The sequence below is a fragment of the Elaeis guineensis genome, chromosome 14 (assembly GCF_000442705.2).
Source record: "Elaeis guineensis isolate ETL-2024a chromosome 14, EG11, whole genome shotgun sequence".
NCBI lineage: Eukaryota > Viridiplantae > Streptophyta > Magnoliopsida > Arecales > Arecaceae > Elaeis > Elaeis guineensis.
The window spans coordinates 52,453,598-52,478,665 of record NC_026006.2 but is presented as its reverse complement, the minus strand read 5'-3'; the positions used below and the strand labels follow the sequence as shown (position 1 = coordinate 52,478,665).

Below are 25,068 nucleotides of genomic sequence, written 5' to 3'. Positions count from 1 at the left end.
TTTCTTTTAAAAATATCATTTCAAACGATGATTTTATTTTTTTATAATTTTTTTATGATCCACGTGGGATGAAGAGGTGGTGACATGGATACTATAAAATACTATTTGAAATGACGTTTTTTACTAAAAAATATTATTTCAAATGATATTTTATAAATTTATATTAATTTGATAAATAAATTAAAAAATATTTATTTAATAAATAATTTTTAAATATTATTTAGATAATAAACTCAATTTATGAGCAGCGCCATTTTGTTCCAATGTGCGTTTGAGAATTTTTTTTTTTTTTTAAACCTCTATGCTTTCTAGGTTTGCATTGAAGGTTCTGTACGGTGGTAAGCTAAAAAAGGTTATATATATATATATATATATATATATATAGCTTTGCAAACCCAACTTTTTGGACTTGATACCTATATGCCTGGGTTCTAGAGGAACCGCTTGTTTGATCGCCTCCACCACCGCCACATCCAAAAAAAGAAGTCATCGTTTTTTTATTTGCATGGAGTTCTATTTTTGGTATCACGGTAGCACAAAATGGACTTGGAGCGCCTAGGTCGTGCGAGAGCACAGCAGCACCATTTCAGCTAACATGCTAAATCCCTAAAGTGGACGAAAACAACATGAAATTTTCCTATGAACACAGTGGTAGAAGTCTTGGAAATAACATCATTTTTTATCACAGCAAACATTGCACTTTCTTAAAAAAAGAACATTACACTTCGATGGGCAACACGGGTGATCTGTACAGTATACACCCATCTAAAAAAATATTATTCTTCCTGCAAGCAAATTCCAATATGGGAAGTCTTGGAAGTTTCCTCACCGAATTCTAGACTCGGCAAGTCTTTGGATCCCCCGAGATCTAAGTCTATCTGAAAGTGATGAGTCAGCAACTGTTCCGGCCTTGGATTCCCACTTCGGCTCCCCCGATGCAATCCACGTGAGTCTGCCGCGTGGTCCCCACCCTCACCCCCACCCGAAGCCGTCCCTTTCTCTCGAGTTTTCTGCCGGGCGGTCCGTCCGTTTTGAAATCCAAGCAAAAGCACCGGAAGTCGACTTCCCCATCGCCGCATTTAAAATGATCCCTCTCTAACGAATCCATTGAAATAAAAGGAAAAAAAATTCCCATTTCGTTCAGTCCTCTGAAGTCGCTTCTAATGGCGGCGGCTTCGTCGTCCTCGGCCGACCCCGGGCTGACGAAGGTGGAGGCCGCGGCGAGCGGAGGCGGGGAGGGGTCGTCGGAGGGGAGACGGGCGGCGGCGGTAGGGAGCGAACAGCTGAGCTTCGGGGGGCTGAAGAAGGCGAGGAAGGAGAGGGTGTGCACCGCCAAGGAGCGGATCAGCCGGATGCCGCCCTGCGCCGCCGGCAAGCGGAGCTCCATCTATAGAGGAGTCACCAGGTAATAATCAAAACGAGCAAAACTTTCATCTTCTTCGTTCTTTCTTTCTTTTTTTTTTTTCCTTTGCTGATTGTGCTTGAACTGAACGAATCCAATTCTTTCTCTGAACTGGTTCAAGACATGGTGGGAGGATCGTATGTTGTTGTGCTTCCGATCCGCGTTTTATAACGTGTTTGATCGAATGCTTCGCAACAAGAAATGGAAATAATTGCGTACTGTCATTTATTCAATCCTGTTATATTTGCATTGGTTGATTTGATCCTAAACTACACAACTTGGAAAGTGACATAGGAATGATTATGAAAAGGTGCCCGAAATCTCACCATGGAATAACAAGAGTATGAAATACCAAACTTTATGGCCTCTGAGCTGCTATAATGAATCAGATAATATAATAGAACCATTTCAGAGATTTAGATTTCTTTTATGTGAGTTCTTAGACGTTTTAGTCTATTCACCAAGTTTCCTGCTGTTATTTCATTTCAATTGTCCTATTCTCTTGCAGCTTATTTAGTAGCTGTATTGCGACTTCTTGGGCTTTCTGTTTTTGCTTGGTTAATTGCAAGCTGACATAAGAGATAATACTAGTTCTTGTTTGTGTCTTATATAATAAAGTAGCCTTGTAAAGTACTGATTTCTGAGGATTGTAGCTATGGGATACCCATTATGTGATTGTCTTTGTGATGGAAACACGTCTGATTTTTGCCATTTCATATCTCCTTTTATTCGTTCTACCTAGATTTTAACCGCTAGCTGGATGTTTTCTGTTTCAAATGATAGACACAGATGGACAGGTCGATATGAGGCTCACCTTTGGGATAAAAGTACCTGGAACCAAAACCAAAATAAGAAAGGAAAACAAGGTAACTTTGAAAAAAAAAATTACATTCTAAACCTGGTGTATGTCATGGAATTCTTTGATTAATCTTTGAGGACTAAGGGCATATTGCAGTGAAACAAATCATATCTATGATGCAATATGGAATCTTCAGTTTTTTTATAATTTTTTTAAACTTAAAGTTCTAACTTAACTTTTCTGGATTTGTATGGAAATCGGTTGGTGCACAAACTATTTATTCAGTATACTTAGGTACGTGAACAAATTTTCTATTGTAGATCTTTATTGTGGTTGTTTATTATTAGCTTAATTTGGAAATTCTTCTAAATTTTACATGTTTTATCATGCTGGTGCAATACAGGTGCATATGATGATGAGGAGGCTGCTGCTAGAGCTTATGATCTTGCTGCTCTGAAATATTGGGGTGCTGGGACGCTTATTAACTTCCCTGTGAGATATATAAATGTGCACTTTTGGTCATTAATTGTGGCTTTAGTTAGTGAAATTGTGACCCGTTGTGGCTGCTTGACATCACAAGTGAACTCAGAATTATGCAGTTCGGCCTTCTTTATAAATAATTGCAAGTATCTCTAGTGCCATACTTGAATAATTTGAATACTTAAACCTCACATTAAAATATTGTGTATCTTGCTTATGCTGATCAGGGACTGCCAGATTGTCATATCATGCAAGACATACTATACATTGTCAATCATCAGCATGCATCTCTACAGAATGATACAAGACACTGGCTAAATATGTAACCAGCATGCCTAAATGAGCTAGGAAAACCTTTTTCTGCATCTAGCTAGTTCTAATTGTCTTTAGGGGAAGCTAGACAAGTTTTGAACACTTAAACATGATTCTTAACCCATGTAAAATGATTCTAGCATAATAGCTTGTGTTTTATTTTTTAAACAAGCACTAAACATGTGCATTACATGATATAAAGAATTCCAACCAACAAGATATATGAGCTAGCTTTTTTCAGATCAAATAGACAGGAGGAATCTTTAAGGTAAAAACTTTAAAAGATCATGTGATTGCTAAAAATAACTAAGATATTCCTGAATAGTGCAATCGATCAACATATGATACTCCAGAAGTTTAGTATGAGAACTAGTTGTGTCATTATGTATCTGCTTGTACTGTAATATGTTACATTTGTTCATCATTATATTGACGAGTTCTGTTGATGGATTATATGCATGCCTTGTGTCATTCTGACTCTTACAATGTTTTGGTACAAATTATGCAAAATGTTATTCATTTACAATATTTCTAACTGTGGTTACGATTAAGTTAAATGAGTAGCTCATGAATTTCAAATTTTAGGAAGTGGTTTAAAAGATTCTGTTTAATGGATGATTGAGATCACTAAAGAACTTTGCATATATACATATATATGGTTCTGCTTTTAAGTAACAATTGGGTTTTAAATGCTTGGTTGCCTATAAAAAGAAAGGATTACATGATTTTGTATTTAATGACTTATAATGGGTAGTTTTAAGGTTCTTGACATGTGAACTTGTAAGTTACAAGGTGAAGTTGTCAAATATTTTTCACTCTAGGCTTCTTCATTTTGGGTGACTCACTCTAGGCTTCTTCATTTTGGTGACTGATTTTAGCATGCATCCATGGATGCACATGTTATCCTATTTATTTCATATGCAGGTTAGCGATTATGCGAGAGATCTTGAAGAAATGCAGATGGTTTCGAAGGAAGAATATCTTGTGTCTCTTAGAAGGCATGCATCTATACTGGAAGCATGGGTGTTCTTTTTCTTTTGCTGTTATCACTGATGTAAAAATGGTCAATTACTGCAGAAAAAGCAGTGCTTTCTCACGAGGGTTTCCTAAATACCGTGGACTTTCCAGGTATGTAATGTTAATGTATATTATGCATGTTCACTGCTTCTGCCTAAAAATACCTATAAGCCTATTCATTGCAATTGAATGATTTGTCCGGTGGACATCTCCTCCACGCATATTGGTCATTGTAGGGTGAAATTTCATTTCCATAGCTTAGGATGTTATTAGATGACAATGTGGTTCAGGAACATATGTTGGTTTTCTTATCAAGCAGCTGACAAGTGGTCTCTCTGACATAACCTATTATGACCCTAGAATTGCACAAGGGATCTGAATCCTGTTTTTAGATTTTCCTTAATGCTGTCAAATTTAGATAGAAATAAATGGAAAAAAATCAAATAAAAACTATTTTTCCACAATGTCAATTTAGATCCTTTAGAGCGAGCAAAAATGGCTTAGTTTTTTGCATTGTTCTGGGGCAACAGTTTGTTGAGGACTATAAGATTGATTTATAGTCATGAAACAAGAATTAAAGCTATATGAAGCAGAATGCCTAGCCTTATGTTACATCCTATAATATGTATTATGAAATTTAGTTAGCTACAAGCTCTTCTCAGATACATCTTGTGCAGTACTATTCATGATTATCAGGTGTCACTCTATCATTTGGTGCTGGATTCTGAAGAGAAGTTCTCATCAAAATTTGTTTATTAAATGCTAAACTATGGTGGTAGAAGATGTGCTGGATCCTCAGAAATTTGGGATTTAATTATATCTCTCAAAATTAAGGTCTTCGAATGGATCCAATCCAATGTTAGGATGCTTTGAAAGGAGAATCTCATGAGAGAGATCCTTGTCAATCCTACTTGTGTGTTGTGTGGGTGCAAGATGGAACATGGAACCATCTTTTTCTCTGTTTCAGATTCATTAGATCACTCTGGAAAAAGCTTATGGTTGTGTTTGACATGAGGTTTCAGCGACCAGGTTCGAATGTCTTTTGGTCGACGTCGAGGAACACTGAATTACATTCCAATAAGGAAGCATTCAGGACAATCCAACACAAACACTCTTCTTGTGTATCTGATGGAGATAAACATTACAATGCTCAATCATAATTTCAAATGGACTGCGGATGTTTGGAAATTGACAGGGTTTTTATTCTCATCATGGGTCTGACAAGGTATTCCGGGCCCTGGATCAGAGACCTTGGTGGGTGTGTTGCCAGTATTGGTTTAATCTGTAAACCCCCTACTTAGGTCCCCACTTGGAACCTCTTGTCTGTCTGCCTTTTAATGTACCAGCTTCATTTACTTAATGAACCGGAGATGAGTCCCCCATCTTTTCCATGATAAGCTAAGGCATTGTGTGCTTTCACCTATAAGTTGGCAATTTGAAAAGATCTGATGGAGATGAGGAAATAACAACTTTCTAGGAAATGATGATTAACAAGTTGAACTGTTTGCAGCTGTCTTTGCCTATTCAGAAGACCATAGCCTGGTTTTGTCTCCTCGAAAGGGACTTCAATAAGAACTTCCCAAATCAACTAGGTGTCCCTGAAGCCTAAATTGTAGTGTTGGCTTGAGCATTGCATGATAATTAGCTTGAAACAAAAGTGAGCAATCATGTATGCTTCATATGTCCCCAGGAAACAGAAGGGTCAATTGGAAATGTTTTGAAGGCTCCAAAACAAAATATTACTTAATCTCATATCTATCAATTGGTAGTCTTCTATACACTCAAAATTTACACTAAGGTTGAAAAGTGCAAAAATTGCAGTGTCATGCAGGCAGTCTAATTAGACAAGCAATATAACATTAGCTGACAATGGTGTAATGATGGAGCATCTTGTCAGGCAGCTTATGTATTGATCTGAGGGATGCTGAAATTAATGTTGCTTGCTCTGAGCTCAGGAATGATGGCAAGAGGAGGCTAACAATCATCAGTTTCAGGAGGCACTATCATCAGGTTTAGTGATCCATGTTATGCGTGATAGAGGCGAAGATGACACTAGTACTAGTTAAGCAATAAAGAAGAATGCAATTAGTAGTTCTTTCTTCAGAACAGTAGACGTGCACAAGACCCATATCTACCTTAAGCTCTAGGGAAATTAATGTTAAGGACCATCAGTGATCAGTTTAACTGATACTGAAGTAATCGTTCATTATCTAAATACTAGTTAACTCATGTTCTTAATAAATAGCATGATTTATATAAAATATAAGTATAACACACTTGATTGTGGACAAGATAGGTTGCATGCAGTAATAGAAAGAACGGTTACTGAATCAAACCAGTCATAAGGGCACCTAACTGGTCTTGGTTGGTGCATCTAACAGACACATGAATGATGGGTCTTATTCATGATAATTTTGTAAGCATTGTATGTTATAAATAATAAAGATAAATATGGAGGCATCAACATGATCGTTTAGAAAAAGACCCATAATAATCATGCATATGCGACAAGCATGACCATGTTGATGGGACTGATTGCCAAGGAGGCCTTGATGAGTCTATTAAGGTCAAGACACTTGGCTACGGGGCATCAGGGACACATGACTAACTATTACAATAACAAATAACACAGTTTTTGAAGATAAGTTGGATAGTTTAATTAAATGCAAATGTTTTGCTCCTTGAATGATGGGCCAAAAGCCTTGTCTTTTATGGCAAGTTATACTTTGCTACTATATCAATTGGGTTATGGTAAAACTTTTTCAGAAAAAACTCAGACTTCCATAAAAGATTTTCTTACAAAGTTTGGAGGCTTTTTTCTCTGAAAGATGGGGAGGAATGTGCTATCTCTTACAGTAGGTTATTCCTCGCACATCCTTTAAAAGAGTAGTAGGAGAAATAGCATATCCAAGAGTAGCTACCTAGAGAGGAATGATAAAAAACAAAGAGATATTGGCTAAAAAAAATGATAAAAAGAATTATATATTTCACTTCTAAAATCTAATTGGTTGATCCCTACTAGGAAACTGGTTAATAAGGATTGAACTGATAATACAAAAAGAGCTTGAAGGAAATCATTTTCTGTTTGAAGTTTTTTTTTCCTTGATACTTTCCATATTTCTCACCCCAAATTGTTTGAGGCACCATTTTCAAAATAGGCCCCCTTCAACTGGTAGCTGCAAATACTTCAACAACTGCAAAAACTAAAGAAGGAATCACCCAAAAGATGCTAATCCATCAGGCAGTTCTAATTTCTAAACTTTTTAGGAATATGACATCAGATTGCTTGAACCTGTGTTGAAGGGTTCGAATAATTTAGGGGAACACCTAACCTGACATGGATGAAAGTTGTGAGTAGATACAAAATATCTCTTAGTAATGTTAGAGATAGCTTGTAAAAAGAATGATTGGCAAATAGGGTTCATAATGCTGACAGATATATGGGAATAGCCTTGGTGGTTATGAATATGGTGACACTTCAGGCATCAATATCTTGCAGCAGTAACTTGCATATTACTTGTTTCTTTTGATGATGTCAATTTACTTATTAGATTTTATTATTGTATGGCAACTTTTAGCAGCAGTTGAGTAAAAAAATACTTGTCCACATGCATATGCACAGCTGCAGACACACTGTGATTTTGAAGATAAGAAATCCTTAGATCAACTATATTTCATGACAAATATGGATAGACTTATATGCATATATAATTAGATGTATGGGTAGAGTTATAATGCTCCCGCTGGATTAATCTTTTAAGTTGCTCCTACTAGCAAATGACAAATATGCCCCCGTATATTGCACTAGATATCTTTCTATGCGTGGGGTATATTTGTCATTTGGCTTATGACACAGGTGCACTAAAATAATGAACCAGTCATTGGTGAAGCATTACAGGAAAAGGTTCATTGGCAGCATAGGCCAAATGACAAAACCATACTCATTCGACATTCATATAAAACCGTCTAGTGCAATACAAGGGTAAGTTTGTCGTTTGCTGATAGAAACCTAGGAAGCTGCTCCAGTTGAAGTATTATAACTTTAGCCCATAGACATATACATACATTCATACAGATGCATGCATACATTCACACAAAAATTTCCAGTATTATTGGTGGTGCTTCATGAAAGATCTACTACTTTAGCAGCTCATCCTTTGAATTCTAGACCTCCATGTTGTGCATGTCTTGCAAGTAGTAAATTCTTTCAATTTGTTCACTTACTGTTTTATGTGCAGGCAACCTCAAAGTACCCGATGGGATGCATCACTTGGACAGATGATTGGAAATGAATATTTCAACGGCTTGAATTGCAGTAAGTCTGCAAATGATGTATCGTTCATTGAGATTTAACCGGCTTCTTAGAATCAAACTCCACAACTTTCAGTCTTTTAGATGATAACTAGATTACTTCCTTGCAAGGTACAAGTAGGGATCCAGCTACAGATGGAAAATATGCTGGTGGCTTTGGCATGGAGAGAAAAATTGATCTAACAAGTTATATCAGGTGGTGGGTTCCTAAGAAAACACGTCAGTCAGAATCAACCTCCAATGCAGATGTTGGTAGAGAACTCAAAACTCTAGAATGCTCAATACAACCCACTGAGCCATACCAGCTGCCTTCTCTTGGCCTTCCTCGTGAAGGAAAGCCTCGTGCACAAGGTCTGTCTGCATGCAGTATCTTATCAAAGTCGGAAGCCTTTAAGAATTTTGTAGAGAAGTCGTCAAAGACATCAGAAATGAAGGATGATACTTCTAACAAGGAAATGGACCATGGGAAGGCGGATCCTCTCTTATTTTCTGGTGGTGGGCTTGATAGATCTGGAGTCACCTTAGGCTTGAGTGAATTGGTTGTCCAAAGAACTCCATACTCATTTTCTCCTCTTCTCTCTGCACCATTGAGGACCAGTTGGAACTCTGTTGATCCAGTTCCAGATCCTGTATTTTGGACAAGTCTTGTTTCACCATCCGAACAATCGATGACAACAACGGTTCCGACTCTGCCTGCAACTTCTTGTCCTTTAGATACCTAGTGAAAGTAGACTATTTTCCATTACCATATATGCAACTAACTTTTTTTTTTTTATTCTTTTTATTTAATGCAGTTTAGAAAGAATGATGTAAGTTCTTCATATTCATATCAATGCCCGGATTGAGGCATAAACGGAACTGTTGCAGACACTGGACTTGCTTTTCAAGGTTTGGCATCATCAGAGTATCTTACCTTGTTTCAAGGATACATATCAGCTGTAATGTATATTAACTGACAATGCATTTGTGATGTATTGGTAGCATGTATAATTTTTAAAAAAAACATCACGGTTTGTATACCAATTCGTTATTTACAGACATTTTGAGGTGTCCTGGTAGAAATTATAGTCTGCTTGTTTATAAAACCTGATAGCCTCAAAGAAATAAACTGCTGAGAAAATATAGTCAGTTGAATACTGATTGATCCTGAGTTTGGCTGGCTAGACACTAGCAGATATTTTCGGCGAATTCACTTGTTAATGAATGATCCAGGTTTTTGCTGCTGGTAATTCCCTTGATACTGCATTTTAGAAGCCTTGGTCCATCATGAAGTACCTCTCTCGTTCCAAAAGTTCTCCAAAGAACTTGTATCCACATCACCGGGGGTAAATTTCTACCGCCCGTTGTTCCATCTCTGCGCTTCTAGAGGTTTAAAGCCTGATAAAGGTTTTGCAGAAAAATCTATTTTATTTTTATATATGTACAAGAGCTTCTAGTCTGGCCCTGAAGACTTGCCACTCTCGGCCAAGAAGGAACCATTGATGGGAAAATTATGGAGTCGTCGTTTCTGTTATGCTTCTATAGATCTCCTTCGTCTGTCTACCATTTGTAGAATCCACCATCCTTAGAAATTTAGAAGATATTTGGTTAGGAGGAGTTGGGATCTAAAATTAAAATTATAATGAGTTATTCTTCGTTTGGTTGAGAGGAGTTCTATTCTTATTCCGATTTCAGAGAGGAATGAGAATGGCTTAATCTATCTAAAACTCAATTTTTATTCTTTTTAAAGGATTCAAATTTTGATTTAGCCATTCTATCTTTGATTTTGATTACGAACCAAACATCGTCTTAAAAAAACACTTTGCTTCTTGTCATTGCAATTATTGTGCATCCCTCCTTGAAAATGGAAAAATGGTGATATTTTTCTTTGCCATGTGATAAGAGGGAATTATTGCAACTCACACGATTGTTGCCAGACGCCGGGGTGATTGATTACAGAGTTGCCAAATTAGCAGTTGATGAACTTTTTCAGTTGCATTACAAGCACCCTGAAGTATTTTTCACTGCAAAGGGAAAATGTACTTGGGCCAGCAGGTTCCTGTTTTTGGATTTTATTTCTAACACGAAATATGTAACGAACTCGTGATCGTATTACATGCTATAATGATTTGAAAATAAAATAACAATTCCAGAGTAACTAATAAAGAAAAAATTGAAAAAAAAGAACTGTTTACTGAATTACGAATATTTTGTTGATTGTTAGGAAAATTTGAATTGAGAAAATCCAATTGCCGGTGCTTTTTCCTTCTGTGTCATTTTCGGGAAAAAAAAGGTACAATGGTTGGGCAGTGTTTGTTGCCCCCCCCCCCCCCCCCCGCCCCCATCGTTTTTTTTTCTTTTGAAATCACCCTTTATGTGTTGGATGGATATCTGGTCAGGACACCATCTCCCAAGATCTTTTCAGTACCACGCGATGCAGCAGAAAGAAAGAAGAAACAAAACAAAAGAAAAATAATCAAAATACGTGGATCAGCTACAAAAGGGCTCGCCTCTACGGGACATGCAAACTTCACTATGAAAAAGAAAATTTTACAAGAAGAGACCTCACCCTCAACCCTTGTACATCCAATTTTCTCTCACCTGAAGTTTCCATCACAAAAGCTTTCTCTCTCTTGAAGACCCCCCCTGAACCCCTGAAGAGCCTGGCGACCGCTATCCAGGAGCCTCCTGCTCCTTCTCTCTCAGCACTCTCGCCTCTCTCTCTCTTCTCGGGTTCGTACGGGCTTCGTACGGTGCAAATCCGAACCACTACTTCCTCTGTTCGTTACAGGACCCTTTTAAAGGGTTAAACAGGATTTAAACCTAATTAGATTAGGTTTAAGAGTCCCAAACAAGCCAAATCAGCCTCCTGAACCGTCGGATCGTCACCGGAAATCACCTGGGCCCTCCGATCGCGCTCCGGTCTATGGAATAGTGCCGTGGACCGTGAGAAATGCGTGGGAAACACCCACGCGGTCTACAGGCTCCGCCGTGGACCGCCCGGTCCACAGTGGACCGCCCGGTCCACAGTGGACCGGGGCAAAGGGGCCAGCAGGCCCGGCTGGGGCTGGGCCGGCCCGCTCCCGCGCGCGCCTGGGCCGCGTGCCAGGCTGGGCCGCCGGGCCTGGGCCGGGCGCCAGGCTGGGCCGCGCGCCCGCCTGGGACGCCGGGCCTGGGTCGCGTGTCCCGCGCGCCGCCGCCTGCGGCGGCGCTGCTGCCGCCCGCCGCTAGTCGTCGTCGGTCCTCCGCCACCTCGATTCTCATGCCGACTTCAAAAGCTCGTATCTCCTCCATCCGAGCTCCGTTTCAGGTGATCTTAGTCTTGTTGGACTCCGTTTTTCGCTACGAACCTCGCTGTGGGCTCAATGTGGGCTGAATCTCGAGGTGTCAAATCCTAACAATCTCCACCTCGACTCGATATTCGGCCTCTTTCAAATTCTGAGAGCTTCTGGATCTCCTCGCCCCCATGCCCTGGGGCAATCGCCTGCTGATCATGGATGGGCAAACATGGGAGTCGAGCCAGGCTGCTCGATCCCATCTCCGTCGTATGCTGTGCTCCTCCTGACCTGAGACCTGCTCGGGCATCACCTTGCGACGTTGCCTCTCGTCCTCCCGAGTCTCCTGTCTCGTGCCCGATCCGCCTCTTGGAGCTCCACCTCGCTCTGGGCTCCACCTGGCTCCCGAAGTTCCACCTCGCACTGGGCTCCCTGCCAGGTAATAATGTCCTCTGCTCTCCTTCTTCCCCTCCAGCATAATCCTATCGCCGCGTAGCACCCTCAGGATTCCTCCACCAGCTACCATCCTATAGCCTCTCGAATCTAGTCTGCTAAGTGAGATACGATTCCGCCTGAAATCGGGTTATATCGGACCTCCCCCAATCTCCTCACTGCACCGTCATGTGTCCTCCAGCTGACCGTCCCAATGCCTCTGATCGCACAGCTCGATCCATCCGATAGATATACAGTGCCCTCACTATTCTCCAGGGAGTCAAACTGCTCCTCTCTGCAACACACATGATAGGAGCATGCTGAATCTAATATCCACTGCTGGGAAGAAGTAGATACCTCGTCAGATATCTCCAGGATATCTCCATCTAAATCACTGCCGGCCGTCGCTACAGCAGCCACCGTCCGATTTTTTAGTTGAGGGCAATCTCTGGCTAGATGCCCCAACTCCTCACACCGGTAACACCTGGTTTTGCTCAAGTCCCTCCTGGACTTGGACCGCCCTCGTTGCGATCTTTTGCCGCTCCGTCTATCACCTCCTGCTCCTCCAGAAGCCACCAAAGCTGAGCTACCGCCACCTGAGCTCGAAGCTGGGTTCTCCCTCCTGAGAACCTCGTTCTGGAGTATCGCCGTGGTGACCTCGTCCATCTTGATAGTGCTCTTCCCCACTAGAAGAGCAGTCACCAAGGACTCGTACGAAGAGGGAAGCGATGCCAGCAAAATCAGCGCCTTGGTCTTCTCCTCAACGTTCTCGCCAACGCTGAGGAGGTCAGTGAGGATCTTCTGGAAGTGGCTGAGATGCTCCTGCACGCTCTGTCCCTCAGTCATCCGCAGTTGGTAAAACTGCCTCCAGAGAAAAAGAGTGTTGGTGAGAGACTTCGCCATGTACAACTCCTCGAGCTTTGACCACAGCACCATCGGGGAAGTCTCGCTCAGCACATGGATCACTACCTCATCCGCCAGATACATGCGGATGGTACTCACCGCCTGCATCTGTAGCTGTTTCCAATCTCGCACCTCCATGGTGGTCGGCTTCTCATCGCACAAGAGAGCATCGATCAACCCCTGTTGGATGAGCACGTCCTTCACCCTTGCCTGCCACAAGGAGAAATTGCTCTTACCATCGAACTTGTTGATCTCCATCTTGATTATTCCTGTCTTCTCCATCTTCAGTCTTGCTTACCACCACTGCAATCTGCATCTTTGTACCGCCTTGCTCTGATACCACTTGTTGGATGGATGTCTGGCCAGGACACTACCTCCCAAGATCTTTTCAGTACCACGCGATGCAGTAGGAAGAAAGAATAAACAAAACAAAAGAAAAACAATCAAAATACGTGGATCAACCACAAAAGGGCTCGTCTCCACGGGGCATACAAACTTCACTATGAAAAAAAAAATTTTACAAGAGGAGACCTCACCCTCAACCCTTGTACACCCAATTCTCTCTCACCTGAAGTTCCCCTCACAAAATCTCTCTCTCTTGAAGACCCCCCCTGAACCCCTGAAGAGTCTGGCGACCGCTGTCCAGGAGCCTCCTGCTCCTTCTCTCTCAGCACTCTCACCTCTCTCTCTCTTCTCGGGTTCGTACGGGCTTCGTACGATGCAAATCCGAACCACTACTTCCTCTGTTCGTCACAGGACCCTTTTAAAGGGTTAAACAGGGTTTAAACCTAATTAGATTAGGTTTAAGAGTCCTAAACAAGCCAAATCAGCCTCCTAAACCATCGGATCGTCACCGAAAATCACCTGGGCCCTCCGATCGTGCTCCGGTCCACAAAATAGTGCAGTGGACCGTGAGAAACGCATGGAAAATGCCCACGCGGTCCACAGGCCCCGCCGTGGACCGCCTGGTCCACAGTGGACCGGGGCAAAGGGGCCAACAGGCCCGGCTAGGGCTGGGCCGGCCCGCTCCCGTGCGCGGGCCTGCACGCGCCTGGGCCGCGCGCCAAGTTGGGCCTGCCGCCCGCCGCCGGTCGCCGGCGATCCTCCACCACCTCGATTCTCGTGCCGACTTCAAAAGCTCGTATCTCCTCCATCCGAGCTCCGTTTCAGGTGATCTTGGTCTCGTTGGACTTCGTTTTTCGCCGCGAACCTCGCTGTGGGCTCAATGTGGGCTGAATCTCGAGGCGTCAAATCCTAACATTATGTTTAGATCCTAAAAATATCTAATGACAAAGAAAGTCTGAACTTTTAAAATACAAATATGCCAAGATGAACACTAAAATCAGCAAATGATGGCTACTAGTTAAAAGCAGAAAATATATAATGATACTTTGTTGACTATTATAGTGATTTGCGATCTTCATTATGTATAAGGGCATCTGAAAACAAATTATCTAATCACTCTCCCTGTATAATGTCTATTTTTTTTGTCAGCAAATATTAGTATATTTATTAGAGATAGTTTCAGTGGCCATTATGATAAGATAACTGGTTTATAACTCTATGCAATAAATGAAGTAAAATTTTTTATTATTTATCTATTTTATTATATATATATTATATTTTAAAATAATTAAAATAATTAAAATAATTAAAAAATTATATTTTGTGTATAACATGCATTATAAGTATTGGATAAATCTTGTGAAGAATCAATGATTCTGATTATACGAAGTTTCTTCTTAAACTCATCATTTTTTATAATTTTTATTTTTAATTATTTTAAAATTTTTTTATCTCTTTTTTTTTCTTTTTCTTTTCCTTCGATCTTCTCCTGCTACACCTCCAACTCTTCCAATGATAATGCCGATAATATTGTTCGTTCGTTCGAAACGGAGAAAAAATATATTAATATACAAAATTTCAAATAATTTATAAAAATAAATCTATCTTATTTTTAAATTAATTGATAATATATTTATATTTTAAACCCTTACATATAAGAACCAACACAAAATTCAACCCATCATCTAAACTTCCCTGCTGGGCTGCTCCAAGCCTCTCACATGATTAAGACTCTTGAATTGAAAAAATAGCGGAAGCACCGGGGGGAAACAGAGGAAAAATTAACGAAAACAAAGGAAACGCCAAATCCCATGCTGGATAATGCCACGCTACCCTCATTGCACATGATCCTCAGTGCGTGTATGCTCCGGGATTTGCCTTGGTCCACTTGGACCTGGTCCATGCAACAATTGGGGGTGAGGCGCTTACAAATCTCTCATTGCACGTTATCCTCCATGCACCTATGCAATAATCGGGGATGAGGTGCTAGGTGCCTTGTGGTCAAACGCAGAACAAACGACCAAGAAGGCTGGTTGGATGCAGGCCCATTTCCTAAGGGGCCGCCTCAACCTTTAAGTCTTGTGACCCTGGGTTTTCTTTTCTTTTTTTTTTTTTTTTTTTTCAGCACACGTGACAGATATGAGTGATGACATATGGCAGTTGGAGGCACTATTAATACAATGCTTCTATTTTAATATATATATATATAGATGACACTAATGAGACTTAAATTTAAGAGGAGATGGTATGTAAATAGTGCTTTCTATATCATCAAATATATAATTGGCCCGAGAAAGTGTGGTGGCTCTAATCCTTGGAGAAATTTTTTGTGCACTGCGGACACAGCAGAAAATTTGACATAGAGTGTACTGCTTTATATGATCGGTTCATGTAGCCATCGCTTCCTAATGTACATTTAATACCCGTAGTTTTAATTTTTTATTTGAAAATTTTGAATGATGAAGATACCTTCGTTCTTTGAAAAAAATTATGACATCCAGTAATATATTATAACTTTCTGTATGCAGGATATCATAATATGAATTAGGATGTAATAATATAAAAGAGATTTTTGTCTAACCACCTTCCAACACATATTTAATGCTTACAATTCCATTTTTTCATTTGAAAATTCTAAATAACGAAAATGCCTTTGCTCTTTGAAAAAGATTATGACATTCTATGTCAAAATTATGGCTTTTTACATGCACGATGTCATAATATGAACATAAGATGTTATAATTTTTTTCAAAGAGCAGAAATATTTTTGTCATTTCAAATTTTTAAACGAAAAAGTAAAACTACAGACATTAAATATGCGTTGAGAAGCAGACCAATCACATAAAATGATATGCTTCACATCGGATTTTCTACATCATCTGCGGTGCATAAAAAATTTTCTCAAATCCCAATAACCAATATATTTATAGAACTGAAGGCTTTCCACGAAACATAATTTTTATTTTTACCAATAAGCTATTACAAAAGTTGCATATATGGAGGGTCCTACCTTGCCAACCGGTGAAGTCTATGTTTTTGATACAGAAGACATGGATCCCATTTCCTTCTCCACTGTATTTGTGCTTGTAATAATCTGTGAAGAAATGTGTTTAGCCTTACATCGGATATATGTTGGAGTGGTCTTGTTAGACAACACCAAGATCTCTAATTACTTCTGACTAGACTACCTGTTTTTATCTGATATAGTCCTGGATTATTAATAATGATGACATAGCCAATCCAATAATGATGATATAGCCAATCCATGAAATAGTCCATGCCACTAGGGCTTAAGAAGTGAGGGTCAAAAAGCCCTTTGGATGCTGGGCCACTTGGGATTTGAACGGAAAGACGGTCTTCGACACTAAACCTAATTATATAATTACATATACAACAAATTAAACCAACAAATATTTATTTTTAAGATTTGGTAGGGGTGCGCCGGGCCCGTGCAGTAGTGCAACGCATGGGCGACGCGCGAGGGCCCCAGCGGCAAGCCACTGTGGTGGGCTCTCCCCCAAAAAAAAATTAATTTAATATCATAGTGGGCCGATGGCCCACGTATCAGATATTAAACTGATAAGAACAGATACTACACTTGATCTTAGCCAAAAGGCCGAGAAAGGTATGAGTCATATTGGTGCCTATTCCTCCCATTTTATAGCCATCATTCTATCAGACACTTCTCTCGGCATCCGATGTGGGACTAAAAAGCTCGAACCGCTCCATAAAATCCCAAAGTGCCGCCCTCGTGCTCGACCTCTCAATCTCTTCAATGGGCAACTTCTGATCTCCGGCAAGCCCGGCGGCGGTCACAACAACGGTGGCAGAGGAACCAAACTCCGAACCAGTGAGGTACTCCGACGCCCAAAACTCTTCTCCCAGATCGTCGCCATCCTATCCAATCCAAGGTCAAATTGGGCGATCTCCATGGATGGTAGGACAAGATGGAGAAGAAAGATCAGATAAAGCCTGAGTCTTTTAGCTACAGTGTCTTGATCTTTGGTCTGTCAAAAGAGCGGAGAGAGGACACTGGTGAAATGCTAGGAAGAAGAAAGAACAAAAAAGCTGGGACTTTAGACTCTGCTTTTGGGGCTCGCAACCAAATGTGGGAAGTACGCAGACAAGGACTCAGATCATTGAGTTTATAGCACTAGAATTATCTAATCAAAAATCATATATTCAGTAATCAATATTCTATGCTATGCATCATACCAATATAAAAATGGATAGTTTTCATCATTTAAGTATACTAAAATATATTATAAAATATTTAAATCAAGAATCTTATATATATATATATATATATACAATTTAAACATGTTAAAATATACATACACTAAACATCAATGTATGTTAATGCTTAGTTCATAGTAAACCATAGCCCATATCATTTTGACAATTTATTTTTGCACTCATTTGATGCATAGAGCAGAGGTTATCAAACTATATAATTTTTGATTTTTAAACATTTTTAATGGTGTAGATCTTGATCAATAATATAAATATTTGGTTTAGATGTCTCTCCTCTTAAGAATAAAATAGTCCATCTCCCTCTGTATAAGCATATTAATACAGTAAAAATTATCCATTTTTGTATTCATACAATGCATGTTAGAAGGTATCAAAATATATTATTTTTTATTTTTATAAATTTTAGTGGTATAGATCATATTAACAGTATTGATCTTCAATTTCAATGCCATATTATTGGCTTTGGAATCAAAAGTAGATAGAAGTACAATTCTCTCTCTCTCTCTCTCTCTCTCTCTCTCTCTCTCTCTCTATATATATATATATATATATATATATATTAGCAAATTGACACATGCAATACATGTTAGAGAAAGATATGGATATAGTAAATAAAAAAGATAAATAAATTTAACAATAAATATTCTAAAATAGAAAATTTGAATAATGGAAACTAAAATAAAAATTATGAAATAGAAATATGAAAAATATTCTTTAAAAACAATAAAAAACATGAAGCACAAAATAAAAACAAAGACAAAAAAGAGAATTAAAAATATCAACAAAAACAATACAAAAAAATGTGAATAGAAATAATATGCGCAAGACTCAATATAAGTAAAATGGAAAATAAAAATAAAAAAAATCAACTAAAAATAATAATTAAAAATAATAAATAAAATAAAAATAATAAACTTAACGATTAATTTTTTTTTATTTTAAAAAAATAATATAGCGACAATGAACTACTATCGAGGTTTAAATCTGGGATCTCTTCTAAGAGCAAGTGCTCGCAAGAAAGTGGAGCCTAGCACTAGACGCAACTTTTGTTGGCCTTAAAAGCACTATGTTGCTTGAAGCTTTCGTAAAAAATCATATTTTTAATTCCCTCCCATCTCTTATTAAAATGGGGGAAGGTGTGTTACGAAGAACATAAGTTTGCCTAGTTTACTAAATCATAATATGTTAAACTAAATCCTAATAAGTTATAGTAATTCAAAAAAAAAAAAAAACTACTTCCTAAATATTGGTATAATTGAATAGAGTCAACAATTTGTTGTTATTAGATACTACATCCAACTAAACAAATATGTATAGTAACATGACATTATTCCAAATAAATCTAGTCAAATGTCTGATTTAAAACTATCATCACTATTATATTGATATTATTTCCTATTTCCTCATTAAAGACTATTAGATATGATATATCATCAATATGGCTATTCATATTAATTATCTTTATTCTTTGTTGTAGTAGCTGATAAATGGAGTAAAGTGTAAAATAGCAAAACTTTGAGATATTTTAATTGTTCATCAATTTATTTTAATAACATTATTGTTGGTGATAACTTTGGAGCCATTTTCTTTATATGGTGACATGATATTAACAATTATAATAATAAGTATTGCGGCTAAGGGCTCATAATTTAGGATGTGAGGTATTATCTCTGCTGGCCTATGGACCTCACAGTTTTGTTCTTCAAAAGACGCATCATGTGGGAAGGATAATCTTTTTTTATATAAACCAAAATCTTTCTTAACTCATAACCAATGTATGACTAATGATTTCCTCTTTTCTACACCACAACAACATGGACAGCTACTATTATTTAATATTTTACTGTTCAATTTGATAGTTAATACTTTCAAATAAAATTCTCTGTTCATTAAGGGACATAACATTTTTGTTCAATGAACAAGTTTTTAGCAATTAACCTTTATTTTTCCATTTTGTGGTGATTATTTTATTCTATTTCATTAAACTGTAGTGGCTATTTTATTTTATATTGAAATATTTTTAAGTAGATTTAATAAAAAATTTCTTTAATTTTCTGATTGCTGAAAATTTGCTGATAAAAGAATCCATTATCTGAATTCGTGGTCCTTGAAATCCAATGCTAAGAAACATTTCCATTACTCGACAAATTTTGCATGCCATGCGGCCAGTGAATTAATCCCAACATGCCTACATGAGTGGATAAAGTATTGTTTTATGTTAGAGAGAGATAATATAAAATAGCTAACAGAAAGTTAAATGTTATAGTGAACTAAAAGTAGTTATTATTTTATGGTAAAAATTTTGCAGCCATTAGAATTGTTTCAATATCATATTATTAAGTTCAAAATTACTGCTCACTCGAGGAGGAAAATCTTTGCTCTTGCACCCCTTCATCTGTGAACTAAGGGTCTAGATGTCAAGAGGATCCCCTTCCAGAAGTTGGGGTGCAAATGAGCTGACTGAGCCACATAGTAGACTATGCAAGTCAGTCACCTTTGAGTATAGATAGAGCTTTAATGTGTTCGAGCTTGGTAAAAATGTGGTTCTCAAGAATAGTTGTGGTTTAACATGAGATCCAAAGCTATGGGGCAAGCACCTCACCAAATCCATTAATTACAATGTCATGAAGCCCTAACTTCAAGCGTCCTCACCGGTGCCCACAAAACCAAAAAGGAAGAGAACATGCAAAAGAAAAAAGAAGAAGAAGAAAAGAAAAAACACATCTTGTCCCATTGATTTTTTTTAAAAAAAAAGTGTAAAAACCTGCCAGAACTTTCAAAATGGGTTATCGAGGGAGGGACTGCATTCTGTCGTAAACATCCATGCATTTTGGTGTACCAAAATGATGAATAATTAGCATATCAATATATTTAATAATTAAAAAATAACCCACATGATGTGCAAAGAATGATTTTTTTTTTCAACTTAAAATATAATATAGCAATATAGCAAATTGTAACAGATAACGGCCAAATTTCTAGTACACATTAAGCAAGGAATATTAGTAATGATCAAGCAAATCAATACTGGTGTCATTAATATTTTGTCATATATCAAATAACAAATTTTAGTGATAGCTAAATATATTAATATTAGTGCTATTAATGCCAGCATCTATGTAGTGAACGGAGAAATCTATACAAATTTTATCTCTATTTTATATATAGGATAAATTACAACGACACCTCCTTCAATATTTTGCGATTTGTACTTACATCAAAAAAATTTTAATTTTTTTAATTATACTCTAAAACTTAAGTTTTTATTGAAATGTATCCCTACCATCTATCTCTATTTGGATCCATGAACACGTAATTGTTACATGATATAACTTCAAACGCTATTTCATAAACATTCTTCCTTCCTTGATTAGAAGAGGGGTTAGTTTTTTTGGTGGGAAGGGGGATCACATGGCCATCAGGTGACTCCTCTCCATTTCTTTTTCTTTCTAATGGCTAGGATTTGTCCAATGGGAGGTGAGAGATCTAGTGCTCTGTTGAATAGTTTTTCTTTTTCTTGAGTATAGATCCTCCTTGTTCTCTATTTCTTATACTTTTTTTTTGTTATTTGATAATAAAGGGGTCAGTAAATTAGAATGTTTTATTGTTATTTATTAGCGATTCTCTCTTTCCCTCGTCCTCTTTATATTTCTGTTGAAGGGGAAGGATTTCTAGATGAAGAGTTAAGATTTATCCTCTTTTTTATTTTCTTTTGCCTTAAGTTTTGCTTTATAGTTGATGTGGCTTCATTAGAAAAGAAAACCTGAGATCCATCCTTTTTTTATTGTTAAAGTTTTTGACTTTTTAATCTTTTATCCTTCATCCTTTTGTGTTGTGACGCTCCTTCTAATGAGAGGCTCTAAGGGCAGCTCTTTGGGTTGGAGCTAACTATGGACTTAGCTCCCCTTCTGATTCTGATAAGATTGAGAAAAAAATTTCTATTATTTTTGGGTTGAATAGATAAGAGATTTTGCGAGTTTTGTTATGTGTAGTTGCATGATTATATACAGATGATGATCCTCACTTTTTTCATTTTAAGATGATATCTGAAACCCCTAGTATCTTATATTTTTAGTTTGACCTGAAACCCTCAGTATCTACCAGTAGAGCTAAGTTCTCCATGAGAAATATAGAGGAAGAGTGGAGAACCCTTAGATCAATGAAGTTTCGATTCTCTTTCTTTGAATGAAAAAGAAGCCAAACACCACCCATTTATTAAATTATAATAGGGTTAAGATTTGTACAAAGCAAGGAACTAGGAAACCAGAGAAGAAAAAAATAAATAGAAAAATGAAGTCTCTATTACAAAGGCAATGGAGAGTTCAATGACCGAACGTAGCTTGTAGATTTTTTGGATTCTAATATCTGGATCATTGACAGTAGAGGAGGTGCTGCTACCACCTTAGAAGAGGAATCCCAGCCACACCTCTTCTTCCCAAATTCTATATCTGAAGAATTTGTATCATTTAACTATATTTCACAAACTCTGAAGGATGTGACCGTTCTTTCATCCTTTCCTATCTTCAATTTTTTTTCCAAGTAAGATCTTTTGAAAATCTCTTGAATATAATCATAGAAGGTTTGTCGGTATTGAGAGTATCAAAAAATGAGATAGGATGGTTAATATGAAAGATTTTACCTCATAAGTAACCATCGATATTACGATCAAGAGAGGGGTAAAGTATAACTTTTTAAAAATTTTGAAGTGTAAATAAAAATCATAATTTTTGAATAGATATCTTTGTAATTTTAAAATTTTTTTGATTTTAAAATGAAATGATAAATTAATAATTTGATACTTGCTATTTACGATGTTGATACTTTTGCTAGATAACTAGGTACAGGGCAACAGAAATCTAATTTTTGAGATCTAATTGAAAAAATTAGGTAAAAGTATGTAAATAGCCCCTCAATTTTATTCAATTGTGCTCTGAAGCCCGTCAACTAAAAAGATAATAGTTTGTATCCCTTGACTCGTAATAAGTGGGCTATGAAGCCCTTTCATCAACTTTGCCCATTAATTTGCTAACGTGGCTTTATTTTAATCCCTAAAATCACCCAAAAATAATATTTTAATATTTTTTAGCAAATGCAAAAAATCTCTTCTTTATAATATTTTTCTTCTTTCTTCCCCGATTCACCTCCGCCTCCCTCTATTTCTTCGCGATGGCCCTCCCATTCGCCTGCGATCACCATCCCTCCCCCCCGACATCGTCAGACCTCCGCCTCCCTTTGCTTCTCTACCCAAGTCCCCCTGTTCGCCTGCGATCTCCACCCCTCTGCCCTCGACGCTGTCGACGGTCCCTCTTCAATACTCTCTACCGCCATCTTCATCGGAGAGTGCCCCGTGCTCACTGCTTCTTCCTCATTATCATCAGAGTCCGAGTACAGAAGCGCATCGATTTCTTCGGTATCTTCATGTATCTCCTCGCCGCCATGGCCATCGAAAATGTTGGTCTCATTGCTGCCCTGCATGTCCGGTGCTGGATTCATGGACGTCAGACTCACAAATGGGGTGCTCGATAAGCTGAAGATTAAGCTCGTTTGATCCTCCGAGTGATCGAAAATCAGGAATCTCTTTTGAGAATCGACAAATCCTGTCTATCCATGGGTGAGCACGTAAGGCGGGATCCATGCCGGTGTCTTCAACAGGGTTCTCTATACTTGAAACACAAGGAAAGGAGGGGCAGCATTGCCAGAGAAAGCACACCCATAAGGGTTGAAGTAGGTAAGAAACATCATGGAATTGATGTTCTACGGCCCGACAGTGGATTGTCGGAGGCTACTCATGTAGTTGAAACTACTAAATCACCATGGTGAGGGCGGACAGTAGATCCACGGATCGACATCCTTCCCCATCAACAAAAATCACCAGAGTAATCACCTAAAACACCAATTTAAATAAATAACATCGCCAAACAATTAGAAGGATAAATAAAACTGTATAATAGCCAAAAAAAAAACTTAATGGACTGACAAAAGCATAGATTATCAGGCGAAAAACAGGTAAGATCAAATGTCCTATCCACAAGAATCTCGAGCTTTGATCTACGTAAAGCAAAGGAGAAAGCTGATCTACGTAACGGGCTTGAGGAGATGGCGGAAATACTCGACCTAGACTAAGACAGAGATTTAATTCTTATGCTACTAGAGAAAGCTTAAAAAACTCGAGCTTTGATCTTTAGAACTCTAAAACCAACCCTGACATCCCCCACAAAATAGAGAGAGACAGAGAGAGTTTGCCCTCTCCTCCTCTTCTTCTGATCTTTTATTTGGCAATCCTATAATGGTTGAAAGTAAGCAATGATCCTAATGATTATGGTAGAACCATCCTCCCACCCCCCCCCCCTCGCCCACATTCTTGCTTCTTCTCTGCCGTAGCCACCCCCCCCCACCCATGCTCATGCCGCCCCACCCCGCAGCCTTCCCTCCCCTCTCCCACCCCCCCACCGACACTCGTGCCCCTTTCCTCATGCTCGTGCCACTACCAACCCCCCTTCCCCACCCAAGCCCGTGGCTTCTGTACGTACTCCTATCCGCCGACGGCAGCCCACAACTTCTCCGCAGTCTTTTCCCCTCCCGACCTCTAGTGCAACACCCACCCGAAATGGAGAACCATTTTTGGATAAAAAAAATAATTGACATATAAAAAAATAAAACCAACGATCGCTTAAAAAATATTAAAAAATATTAAAATATTATTTTCAAATGATTTTAAGAATTAAAATAAAACTATATCAGCAAACTAATGGACAGAGTTGATGGAAGAGCTTCATAGCCCACATATTACGAGTTGAGGGATCTCAACTATAAGGTTTTTAGTTGAGGGGCACCATAGCGCAACTTGAAAAAATTGAGGAGGTATTTGTATACTTTTGCCAAAATATTAGCATTTTTAGATGTGAGCATAAATCATGAAAAATTAAAGAGATGCCACTATAATTTATCCTTTTATATTTATATTATATATATATATATATATATATATATATATATATATATATATATATATATATAAGTTACACCACTTAATATATTTGAGGACCAAATTTTGATGTGTTTATACATTTCTAAAACCATATCTTGGAAAAGTGATCATCTTGCTTCCATGTGATTCATGCTAACCATTTGTACTTCCGCACTAGACTTTGTTCCAACAGATCAGTACAGCAGAATGAAGAAATAAGCATATTTTCAACATGCTTTCTGTAATTTAATTGCTACTGCACATCTTATCTACTGATATAAATTCGCAATTTATATGACCAATCACATATATTTTCTGGGTAGAAAGAAAGGCAAAACCCATCAAAATTTCAGATCACAAAACTTGGTGAAGGCAGTATTTGAGCCTAGGCCCTTGCACCAACGCCAAGAGGCTTTGTCGGCTTAGCGAACTTGCACCCTACAACCAGTCAATTCTTGGCACTCAAAGCCTACTAAAATCTATTTCTGAGAAAATGGTGAGGGGTTCACCAACCCCCACCCAGGCGTGGAGGATTCAAACCTAGATCACTCATACCAACTCCTAGTGACTTGGCTAATTGTGCCTATTGACA

The 25,068-nt window shown here is 38.2% G+C and overlaps 1 protein-coding gene, 1 non-coding gene and 1 pseudogene across 3 annotated transcripts; 1 reads left to right on the top strand and 2 right to left on the bottom strand.

Annotated features, from left to right (window-relative positions):
• The first annotated feature begins 1,035 nt into the window (after positions 1 to 1,035).
• LOC105057588 (AP2-like ethylene-responsive transcription factor SMOS1) lies at positions 1,036 to 9,457 on the top strand. Of its 2 annotated transcripts, XM_010940235.4 has the most exons (9): positions 1,036 to 1,405; positions 2,186 to 2,268; positions 2,487 to 2,495; positions 2,605 to 2,693; positions 3,918 to 3,991; positions 4,071 to 4,121; positions 8,249 to 8,325; positions 8,433 to 9,001; positions 9,116 to 9,457. In XM_010940235.4, exons 1-9 carry the CDS (start codon positions 1,164 to 1,166, stop codon positions 9,164 to 9,166), a joined length of 1,245 nt encoding a protein of 414 aa, XP_010938537.1. In that variant the 5' UTR covers positions 1,036 to 1,163; the 3' UTR covers positions 9,167 to 9,457. The 2 variants fall into 2 exon arrangements, with proteins under 2 accessions (XP_010938537.1, XP_073104872.1); XM_073248771.1 differs by lacking the exon at positions 2,487 to 2,495.
• Positions 9,458 to 16,686: 7,229 nt separating this feature from the next.
• Positions 16,687 to 16,884, bottom strand: LOC114914814 (U2 spliceosomal RNA). The gene has a single exon (XR_003802603.1). It is a non-coding gene; the product is annotated as a U2 spliceosomal RNA (small nuclear RNA).
• Positions 16,885 to 22,427: 5,543 nt separating this feature from the next.
• LOC105057586 (uncharacterized) lies at positions 22,428 to 23,808 on the bottom strand (annotated as a pseudogene).
• Between the last annotated feature and the right edge of the window lie 1,260 nt (positions 23,809 to 25,068).

Coding starts and splice junctions, on each gene's coding strand:
- LOC105057588 (XM_010940235.4), top strand. CDS start 1,164: ATGGCGGCGGCTTCGTCGTCCTCGGCCGACCCCGGGCTGACGAAGGTG. Junction 2,694..3,917: donor GGACGCTTATTAACTTCCCT/GTGAGATATATA, acceptor TTTCATATGCAG/GTTAGCGATTATGCGAGAGA. Junction 4,122..8,248: donor AAATACCGTGGACTTTCCAG/GTATGTAATGTT, acceptor TTTTATGTGCAG/GCAACCTCAAAGTACCCGAT.